The sequence below is a fragment of the Merops nubicus genome, unplaced genomic scaffold (genome assembly GCF_000691845.1).
Source record: "Merops nubicus isolate BGI_N331 unplaced genomic scaffold, ASM69184v1 scaffold16517, whole genome shotgun sequence".
Taxonomy (NCBI): Eukaryota; Metazoa; Chordata; class Aves; order Coraciiformes; family Meropidae; genus Merops; species Merops nubicus.
In genome coordinates this window covers 63,394-75,135 of record NW_008622448.1, presented here as the reverse complement: position 1 = coordinate 75,135, position 11,742 = coordinate 63,394, and the positions used below count along the sequence as shown (strand labels likewise).

General features: G+C 41.5%; 1 protein-coding gene across 3 annotated transcripts in view; it reads left to right on the top strand.

Annotated features, from left to right (window-relative positions):
* The window catches only part of CHRDL1 (chordin-like 1), a 37,509-nt gene extending 30,560 nt beyond the window's left edge, over nt 1–6,949 (top strand). For all 3 annotated transcript variants that reach the window (XM_008944796.1, XM_008944795.1, XM_008944794.1), the window contains 4 exons: nt 1,519–1,723; nt 3,438–3,607; nt 4,752–4,841; nt 6,085–6,949. In XM_008944796.1, coding sequence (XP_008943044.1) covers nt 1,519–1,723; nt 3,438–3,607; nt 4,752–4,841; nt 6,085–6,215 — 596 coding nt within the window. In that variant the 3' untranslated portion in view covers nt 6,216–6,949. The remainder of the gene's footprint in view (nt 1–1,518; nt 1,724–3,437; nt 3,608–4,751; nt 4,842–6,084) is intronic.
* Nucleotides 6,950–11,742: the final 4,793 nt, after the last annotated feature.

Genomic DNA, 11,742 nt, shown 5'->3' with positions numbered 1-11,742 from the left:
CAGGAATGCTGACCCTGGGATTCCCTTTGTTCTTGCGCAGCTAACGAGGGGTTTATTAGATAAAGTGCATGACCCTTGAGATGCATTTCAACAAGTTAAAAAATAAACACACAACACCTCTCCTGCCATGCAAATGCCACGCAGCTGCACGGACACACGTTTAGCATTCTAAATGCCAAGAGACCTAAACACAGGGCATCAGGAAACTAGAAGTTATCTGCCATGGTTTGGCTTCTGGTGGAGGCTTCATCTGCTACCTCAGGGTAATTATTCAACTGTTCTGTGCTAAACACACCCTTAAAATGAGACATCTACACAAGGTCATGTGTTATCCTTTCCCCTGTCAGAGAGAAGTCATGAAATATTTATGTCTATAAAGGATCTGGAGAACTCTAGCTGGGAAAAAAAAAATCATGTAAGCACAGATATTCATGTAAGCAAGTAAGAACCCTGCTGAGCAGCTGAGTACTTACCAGTTTTCTCATTTATAGTTTGTTTTTCCCCCCCCATAAAGATAACACTTTATTGGCTTTTATTTCAGAAACAAAACTGTTTCCTACCTCTAAAATAAAAACACGTCTTAAGAAAGAGTTAAAAAGTAGTAAATTATAAACCAAATGATAGCATAACCTCATGAAAGACAATACATTGCAAAAAACACTCCCCATAAATCTCAGTAACTCAGTAAAGTATAAGCCAGTTGGTCACATCTGTTACCAGTTAGATGTAAATTTCAGATTACAGATAAAAATTAAATTGCTTTTGAAATTTACAGGCAAAATAGGAACATATTTTACAAATAAAAGCATTAATAAAAATGATGGCATATTAGAAGAATTGGAAATATTTACGACATAGCCCAGCTTCACTTCAGTTGCTTTTAGAAATCAGACAGTGCCCTTTCTTTCACCTTGTTAGGATTAGTTTGCATTTTTCTTTGTGTTTATAAAATATTCAGAAAGAAAGAAGTAAGGTTTATAGGACAAATGCAAACATGGTGTAAAGTGATATAATTCCCATTAACTGCTGGGTGACCCAAACTGGCTTCCACCAGGCATGGATTTTTCCACTCTCCTTGTGTCAGCTGTATTTTCTCTGTCTCCCAAGGGCGCTGATGAATAAATATTCTGAGGTGTTAAGATGCTGTGGCAATGAAATTTCAGTCCCATGTGCACCCTTTCATGTTCATGTTTTCTTGTGATTCCGAAATCCGAATGTCTCTATATACCCACAGACATAGATATTTCCACAAAGGACATTAAACTTCATTTTGCAACGTTCCCTTGCTCTGTTCTGTGTGTTGTGGAGCAGGAACTCTCATTTCAAGGCTCATTTTAAACAGCAAAACTCCAAGTTAAAATTAACAAGCAGAGAAATGGGCTACAGACACTAACAAATTATGCATAGAGGTACTGCTTTAAACAACCGTGCATGAATCAAAAGGTTGTTCGTAGAGAGGCAGGCAGAGAACATACCTTTTCCAGTTGTACTTTTTCTTCCTTTCCTCTTCTTTTGTAGTTTGTGTTTCAAATGGCAGAACATACTCTCATGGTGAATCTTGGCATCCTAACCTCCGGGCCTTCGGAATCGTCGAGTGTGTGTTGTGCACCTGCAACATCACCAAACAAGAATGTAAGAAAATTCACTGTCCGGAACAATATCCCTGCAAATACCCTCAGAAAGTAGAAGGAAAATGCTGTAAAGTCTGTCCAGGTAAAACAAAATTGATCACAGAACACCTTTTTGCTGTGCATGTTAAGGGGCTTGGCTTAAGCCTTTTGGTCACAGTAAAATCTGCTGTAGATGGCAATTGCTGTGCCCGTGTGCTACTGTGTGTGCAGAGGTCTCAGTGTGAGACAGGCAGAGCTGTTCACTGCTGTTCCCCAAACTGGGGGGCTTGCTGCTGGGGGCACCTGTCTTCTGATCAGTCACCACCTTTCCCTCTACTCTTAGCATGACTTTCTGACATTCACTTCCAAGGAGAACATTACAGAAAGATACACAGAATGTCAATTACTGTCAGAAGACTGTCCCATCCTTCCCCACAGCAGTGCCCACAGAACTTTCAAATAATTTTCTAGCTTGTGAAATCTGCATGGAGATAATATCAGGTCTGCTTTTTGAAATGTACCAGAAGGATTCAAAGCCCCTGATTATAAATTGATTGGTGTCAGTTATGTAACAACCCTTAAAATAAATACTAAATTATCATAAATCTAGCATTGTTTCTATGCTGTACTAATGATTACATTTATGTAGACATTACGTACTAAAATTAATGCCTACAGCTAGTGAAAAATCTGCTCATAGGAATCTGCTGATGGTCTGCCAAATGACCAGCCAAGCTACATATAATACAAAAGCTAAAGGGTTGTCCAGCTCCACTCTGTGCCTTTCAACTTCTTTTCTAACTCATATAGCCCATTTCTGTGTTTGCTTGGTGGTGCATTGCACGGAAATGCTCTGAGGAAATGAGTTGTTCAGTCATATATAGAAATCCTTCATGGAATGCACGTTTTGATATTCTTTTGCTAGCCTTGCTTACTGGGATCGAGCACAAGGCAGCAGCAGCAGGCAGGTGGGAGATCTATATCTTGAGCCTCTTGGATAATTGCGAATGGGAGATCCACAGATTTTATTTGGATCATTGAGATGAGAAGAGTCAGCAAAACTTGGCTAACAGAGTTCAGTAGAAAATTTCAGAGCAAAAAGAAAGCTACTGTCTTTTTCTTTGAGATTCTACATGCCAATTTTTAAGTAAGCTGAACCTTTTCCTGCAGTCTGTCTTGTGTGTGTGGAGGTGTATTAATTAACAGATTTTTCCACAAACAGCAGTCCGAGTTCCTGAGCCACATCATCTCTCTTACACTCTTGTCCAACTTCCAATTACTAGCAGAATAATTGCAATTTGTACTTAGATGCTCTACAACTTCACCAGGTGGGCAAGACATAACGTGTGCTGTGGCTAGCCCAGGCTTGCCCTGGCCAGCTGGCTGCTGCTGAGCAAAACACAAATCTTGTAGGTTCCACCTGCCCTTTTCCTCAGCAAAGCACTAATTTGGGTCTCTTCACTCTGTTCCACCTCTATTTTTCATTTAGTTCTTTTATTACTTCTGAGACCTCTACCAGCATTTCAAATATGTTTGAAAAGTGGATAAGAGATTCAGAAATTGTGCAGTCTCACATACCACATGGTTTTACACATCTCATTCCTTGTGAGACTGGATTAGAAGTATTGTCTTGCCACCATGGACAGTCCATTAGAACCTAGCAGAATAGAACACTATTAAATGTCTGGGGCTTAGCTGGAGATGGATTTCAGTGGCCGTACAATTGAAAATTCTACTTTGAAAGTAAACCTGCTTGGCTGTCGGTGCCAAGTAAGTTCTGGAGGACTTGATTACAGCTGTAGTATGTGTTTTTGACCTTTTTTTAACAGAAGAAGTGCCAAGTCAAACCTTTGACAACAAAGATTACTTCTGTGGGAAAGAGACGTTTCCTGTCTATGAATCCGTCTTCACGGAGGAAGGAGAAACCATCAGAAAAATTGCAGCAGAGATTGAAAAGCCACCTCAGATAGAAATACATGTGTGGACAATTAGGAAAGGTGAGTTGAGCAAGTCCCTTCTTTAAACAGTGTATCATCTTCCATTACACTCCCAGGACAATTTACAAATCCAAGCACCCAGAGATTGCTGTTTAGGATACTGCTATTACAGCCACTTCCAACATACCCAAAATGGCTGTACAAAACCCATTAATAACACACAAAGCTCCAGTTCTGCAGACTTCATTGTGAGCAAAAGCACAATGACAAACAGGTTGCCAGTGCTACCCTGTGTAATTTACTGCAGAGAAAATGGGTAGTAAGGTTTGAACCAAGTGCCTGGAGTTTCTTACTGAGGAAGGACCGAAACACTTTCCATTGAAATCAGTCTGTCCTATCTGCCTTAGTGATGCTGCTGCCCTGATGGTCCAGAATATGGGCAAAAAGTGTGTTAAGGAGGGAAACAATATCTTTTAGCAGACTGAGTGGTAAAATTAGGAAAACACAGAAATGCATTCACAAGCCCAAGCACTTCTGCAAATCCTGAACTTGGAGTATAATAAAAATAATCTCCAGCCCCCTAAAAGTCCCATCTAGTTAATCTACTTCAAGTAAAAAAAGCATGTGATCCTCATCAGAAACCCTCACACAGTGCAGCCCTTTACAGGGAAATGATACCTCTCTAGAAGTCTCTTTAAAGCCCAAAGCCAAGCCCAGAGTGTGAGCAGAAGAGCAGTCACAGAGGATCAGACAGTTAATAACTACCGTGTGTGTTCAGGAAGCCGCAGAGCCTTGTGATGATTTGACAGGGATGTTGCTGCTAGCTCATGACAGGCAAAATGGTATCTGGCTGTAAAATGATACTGGTTTGCTCCAAGACACTGGGATTTTGGCTTCTGTTGTAACCTTTGATGTATTCATACTAAGGAAGGGTTCAGCTGTGTTGGAAAAGAATTGGCTAATTCTCACACCCCTCACAAACTCTCTGCAATTGTAAATCCACAGGATTTACAGAGGAGTAGCAAAAAAACAGGAGGGTGGCAAAGAGCATAAAAAAGACTAGGCTGAAAATCCACATTATCAGTAAGGCTTATTTCATAAGGGGACGCAACATGGCAGTAATGCTACATAAAGGCAGGACAGCAACCCAGGCTGAGAACAGGCACATTCCCAGTAACATCCACTTCGCATTTCTTTGCTCAAGGGATTCTGCGTCACTTCTATGTTGAAAAAATGTCCAAGAGAGAATTTGAGGAACTTCCTTACTTCAAGCAGATAACAAGGACAACTCTTAGTAAGTAAAATTTTGACCTCTTCGGGTGTCTATTCTCCAAGTAATCTAGCCTTTAAAAACACTTTGACTCAACACAGTCAAACAGATGTCCTCATTTTTCCTCCAGTACACAGCTCCAATATTTTATGAGTTTAGATTTAAATAATCAAAATATAGCAATTTGAAATATAGATACATACAACAGTAGTTCATGTCCTGTATTTTGATAAAATACAAGATAGGCTGTTTTCTGTCCACACTGCCTTAAGCCTGAAATACGACCGATGTCAGTTAGCACAGCAGCACAATTTGGATTTATTTAAGTAACATGTCAAGTTACCCCCATTTTGAGAAAGTCATTTACAAGGGAAGAAATTCAGAGGTGATTAAAGGAGTTCTCCAACATAAATATATGTTATATGTGAAAGAAGCCTTTCCTATGTTCTTAACAAGATCTTCATTATTAAAACCTATCTTTTAAAAGAAGATGTAATTTTTCTCTCCCTCTTAATTCTATTACTTTTTTGTATTTCGCCCACCTTAGGATACGTTACTCAATTTGAGAGCTGAATGAAGGTATCAGCATTTTCAGTTCCTAGTTCTTTTGCATTATAAATTGCCATTTTTTCTGATGTCTCTAATTAGGCAAGGAAGTATTTTTCCCAGGAATAATATATCATTGATTATACAGGCTTAGTGAGAAGCAGACACTTTTTCATATAACACATTTTTTTTTTGCTATTGGCCTTCCATAAGCTTGTCATTGTTACCTGTACTATTCTACTTATGCCACTACTTAGAATAATAATCCACTACTTAGTGGGCATTTCTACTAACATTATCAAAAATTTATAGAAATATTATTATCCAGCAGGCACAGTTTGTATTGTGCACAGATAGGCAGAGTTCACAGTGCATGAAACACTTAAGATTTGTTGCTTCCCAACTTTTAAATTTTCACATCACTGTCAGAAAACAGTGTCCAACGTCATAAATGGTTGAATAAAGAGGGTCAACTTACAGGACTACTGATTAAAGAAAAGAATAATATTCTGGTCTTTGTTTATTATTTTTAATGAAGTTATTTTGCATGGAATTTGTTATGTGATTTTAAGATACTTTGAATATTTTCCATGGGAGGACTGGACATACTGTCTTTGACTGTGGTGAATCAGCTGGTCTGGAGAGTGCTTGTAAATGTCTTCGAAGTTCCCTGTGCCCTTTTCTAAGTCAGTATCTGTCTCCTTTGTATTTCTGTTTTCAGGCCAGTGGAAAATATTTAGCGAGGGAGAAGCTCAGATCAGCCAAATGTGTGAAAGCAGAGTGTGCAGGACTGAGCTCGAGGATTTGGTAAAGGTTTTGTACCTTGAAAAGTCTGAAAAGGGTCACTGTTAAGGGAGACAGCACTGGAGGGAGAAACACAAGAAAACTTGTGAAAACTTGGATCTGCAGCTGGACTGCAGGCTTATTTTGCTTAAGTCAACAGTTGCCCTAAAAACCAAAACTATAATGCAGTAATTATTCACATCATGCACAGCATATTTGCTGCTTTATGTGTAGTGGTCTGTGTCAACCATTCAAATATCTCCTCCAAAAGACTACGAGGCTCTGTATTGCTGGAGGGGGAAGGAGAAAGAGAGACTGTACTTTCCCAGAATTGCATTTCTTCACAAGTTAAAAAGAGAAAACGGAACAATTTTTTAAAATTATTATTATTATTATTTGGCAAGTTATCCAAACTAATGAAAAGAAGGGCACCTAATAAATGTGGAGGAGCTATAGAGAGCATTATTACCTGTGCTGAATTGATACCATTTCTGGTGTTGAAATGACTCATGGATTTTTTCAGTAGTGGAGGAAAAATACAAGCGATACAATACTTGTGTTGGAGACATAAAAAACAGATTTAAACTAACAAACTCCTAAAGCAGCCTTCCTTTGGGGTGATGTCTTGTAGTTGAGCAAACTGAGTCCATAAACTGAACAGCAGGTGTTAGTGGCAATCATGATATTTTTGTAGCAATTTGAGCAAATGTTCACTTTTAAGTGGTTTTCACTGTTTCCTCCACCCACTTCTCTAAAAAATGTGAAGTGTTAGCTCCCTATCACAGCTCTAATAACATCATTCTTCTGGGCCCTGTTAACACATGGACTTGGCTGACAAACTGCCTTCTAAAGTGATGTGCCAGAAGGTGGTGAAGTACTTGCAGTACTTTCAAAACACCTAGAGGGTTAAACCTCCTGATTAATAACTCCATAAAAGTTGCAACAGTGCTTAATTTATTTGTTCTGATTTGTACAAACCTAATCTGGGTTTTTCTGAGGGTGATCTCTCAGTTCTCAACGCTTCAAGGACAGCTCTCTTCCATGACAAACACCAAACAGCCACAGCAGGCCTTTAGAACACAGCAGCTCTGTGAAAGCTGTTATCTTTGTGCAAAACAAATCTGAGAGATTCTGTTAAATTTAGTACAGCGTGCATACAGCGTGTTTAAGAAAGGTGGCTCTCATCTGCAGAAAAAGTGTAAGTTAAAAGGTGTTTTCTGTGAGGAGTCACCAGAATATGCACTGCCTCATGGCTGTGATGCTGGATTAAATCCCAGGGAGCAAGAGACTCTGCCTGCCGTTGCTCTCAGAGCTGAATGCCAAAAGCCTGCTCCGGGCAGAGCTTCGCTGGCCTGAGGGGTCCCTTGTCTCAGCAGACACCCCGGCAGGCTCTGAGAGCAGGTGAGGAGAACAGACATGAAGGTGAAGGAAAGGCCGAAGGGAATGAGGAGAATACATGAAGGGTGATCTCGGGTCCCTAGCAATCTTGCCTGTATGTAACCACCCCAATGTCCCTAGGCCTGCACAGAGAGCAGAGGGTATTTAGGAATACTTCCCTCTTTACCAAGCGCTCAACACAGTCCACTTGTATAATAGGAAAACACACTGAAAACGGAGCTCTTCCAGCAACCATATGGATTTGCAAAAACAAAATACTCTCCCTTGGTGTCAGTAAGAGCCATGGAGGCCTCTTCCCAAGCCTCTGTGGGCCCCTCCATGGCTGCAGGGGAGTCTCAGCTGGGGCCTAGAGAGCCTCCTCCCTGCCCCTGCCCGGCCCTCGCTGTCGGGGCTGTTTGTCCCTCGCCCCTCGCTGCCTGGCAGCGTTTGGCCCTTTCCTAAACACGCTCTCCTGAGCGCCGCCAGCCTGGCTGAGGGGCAAAGCTTTGCCCTGAGGGGAACCGGCTGGAACCGGCTGGAACTGGCCGTGTCTGGCGCGGGGCAGCCCCTCAGCAATAGTGCCAATGGACGCGACAGCGCACGGGCTTAACCAGCACCTGGCCCTTCCAAGTCCTGTGCCTCTGTGAGCGGAGTGAACTATCCCACCGGCGGACTGTAGGCTCCACAAATCCTGCCCTGGTGCTTGAACAGGGTGCAGTGTGCCCTAACTGAGGTCCTGAGGCCTCGCTGCACCAGAGGTTACTGCAGTGTAACTGCAGAAGCAGCAGTTTGGCATCAGCAACCGATCTACTGGGTTGATAGGTACTGTAGGACTGCAAGATTTTACTATAAATCTCCTGATAAGTCACAAATGAACCTTACCGTTTCTTTGGTGAAGACATTGTAAGGAAGAGGTTCTGAGGAACTGTAGCAATCTGGTGGGAAGACCACCAGTTGATTTCTCACCTCGTGGGCATCGTCTGTTTGTAGCAGTAGCTGGTGGAAAAAGTCTAAGTGGAAGGTGTACAGTGTTTGTAATTTGTTGTTTTGTTGGTTTTTTTTTAAGAAGAAGGCAACCTGCTTTTCATATTTGTGACAGGACAGGTGAAATCCAGATGTGTATTTATTTTATAATAAACAGTTTTTAAGAAGAGCAAAAAAAAAAAACCCATAAGCATCTTTTAGTAAAATGCAGTGTTGCATTTTTCCAGTTTCTGGTCACTTAAGGCAACAAAATACACAGTGTCTTGTTTTTCATTCTCCTCATGGGATGTATGTCTGTTACGGTACTTATTTATGTACTTGTTGTATCACTTTGACCTGGTTTGATAAATTAATAAACTCTAAGGTTGATAATAAACCGAGGTGGTTTGTGTGAAGATGCTTGGTTTCAGCTCCTGGTTTGCAGTCCTGCTGCTGCCAGCTCAGGGGAAGCCTGAACCCACACCCGGCTGCCTGCTGTGGAATCGGGCACTGAGCTATGGAAGAGTCAGGGCTGAGACTTGGACTGCTGCACGGGGGCAAAGTAAGGCCTCAGCCCTCACCACATCCTTAACACTTCAGGTGTGAGTTTGAACCAAATGGACTTCAGCAGTGCCCAAAGACACCAGTTTATCAAAAACCTGAGAGCAACTCAGAGGTTATGATCAGTCCTGACTTAACATCACTTACAGCTGGGCCTGAGAAGATCTGTGGAGTGTACTCATGGGAGTCAAGCCATGACTTAGTGACCTGCTCTAGCTGGAGATGTCCCTGCTTACTGCAGGGGCGTTGGACTAGGTGACCTTTTGAGGTGCCTTCCAACTGGAACCATTCTATGGTTCTGTGAGTCCCAGTGATCTCACCAGAATTGTGTGGCCCTCCACAGTCAAGTTAGCTTCAATTAATTAACTGCTGCAACATGCTGCAGTGTTTAATCTCTTGGCGGGAGGGGGGTAACGTTGCTCCCATTTGAGTCCGTTTCAGACCAAGGCAGTGACTGTGTGCTGTACCTCGGCAGCCACGGGGTCAGTGCTGAGCCCTGGCTGCTCGCTACATCTGGAAATAGACACGTGAAGCTTGCAGTGGGACAGCAGTGTCCCCAGAGCTGCAGCAGTTCATTATTTCAGGCCTTGTCTCAGGAATGTCTTCTGCAGAATTCTGCAAACCAACTGACACTAGCAGTCATCTGAGCTAGACTGAAAAGCTACAGAAATTATCACAACCTAGGCATCGCAGGGAAACTAATTAGAAGGAGCAGCAGGATGCTCAAACTATCACCTTATTTAAATTGTTTAGTCACAAGAGCCACAACTGTTTGCTTTCAGGACTTGTTAGAATGGCAATAACAGTATGCCAGGGAGACAGCATAGGAAATATATAGATTTATTGCTCAGAGAGGTCTGTTTGACCTTGGGAAATACCCAATTCAGCTTTCACCTACCTAGGATGATTAATTTTGAAAATCAAAGCATTGGCATCCATATATGGAATCTAATTGAAGAAGAAATCAAGCATTGACAGCCAAGAGGACAGTACAGGATGTATTGCTTTCTGGACAATACATATTCTGAAGCTCAAAATAAGTGGGGAAATGTTGATGGAATCAATCTGTACTAATGACCAAAAAGAGACAGCCTTAAGAAATGTAAAAAAAAAAGTGTAAAGCATGAACCCACGCATAGCTAGAAGTGTAACTAAAATGGAAAGTATCAGCCTTGGGAAAGACAACTATTCAAAGGAAATCACTTTGAATCAATAAACCACAGTAAATCACTTTGAATTGATAAATACATCAAATATGAAATTCAAGATGTCTCTGGAAATTCTTAAAGTCATTTCTGTTATTTGATCACAACCTGCATGTTTATCTTAGCCACCTCTTTATTTTAGCAAGGCAGCTGTTAAAAGAATCCTTTCCATGAGGACACCCCCTCAGCATCCACACCTGCTTTGTCCTGCTCTCCTCCTGCTCCAGCCAGCCCCCTTCTCCAAGCCTGACCATCTGAGTACCATCAGCCTTCCTCAGAGCTGCAGACTGCAAGTCACGAACAGTCAGGGTTGCAGAGCTGCATCCCCACTGAATGCATTCTCTCGATTTCATAACATCCAAACACTTTTTAGCAGCACACTAAACCTTATTTCTCACTTCACTTCTACTCCCCTCTCCTATAACACAGATCATCTCAGACTCCACAGCACTCTGGAGGCCAGGAGGGGCTGGATACCAAAAAGAGAGCCTTATTCACTACTATATTATTCTGAAATTACTTTTAAATATACCTACACAAGCCCAAGAGAAAGGATGTGTCAGCCTAACACTCTCATCTTCATTCACTCTCCATTAAAAAAAAAAAAAAAGGTCAAACCACATTTCACAATTCAGATGATGAATACTTCCAAAATAATTGATAGCACATGAAGTATTTGCGTAATATTGGTGTGCTCGGGTGCCTATTGTGTGATCCATCTAAGATAAAAGCCAAGATTTTCGAGATTTATTGTGGGAGGGGTGAAAATTAACAAAGTTAATCCTTATTTCCATTTATTGCTTTTGTTTGGGGTTTGAAAAATGTCTTCATCTTCTGATCTGAGGTTTTGGACTGTTTTACTTCTTGGGTAAAGTATGTCTGCAACTACATGAGTGTATGAGTATGAACCCACAACCTTGCCCTTCTCACATAACAGCAACCCAACTGTGAGCAAGAATGAAAAGCATCCAAAGCAAAAACAAATAATTGATTTTAACCCAGCAAAACAGTTTTTAAAGTGGACACACCGGCTGACAGTTCAGCGTGTTCAGAAAAGGCAGTGAGCTGGATTCCACCACCACTCAAAGTAAAAACTCCCAGTCTGTCCTCAGATGACCTCCACTTGAGAGACAGAGATCGTACATCACACTAAGCTTTAAGTGTGGTCAAGTGCCTCTCAAACAGCACCCATGGTTAACTATCTCTCCATCAAGATCAATACCATCCCCTATGGATTTAATTCTGTTTTTCTCTCCTTGATTTGTTTGTTTCAGGATCACACCACCACAAAATCAGGTGTGTTAAGTCCACAATAAATTAAACCAGCATTCTATTCTCACAGAATTAAACAGCAAATCCCCCAATCCCTTTATGAAGGGGTCCCTGAAGAACTCATACTGATCCACACTGTACTGGCATTAAACACATTTCAGTGTGCTCTAGTAGTCAGTGTGCACCAAAGGTACATCTTACCCTTCTCACAGACAGAT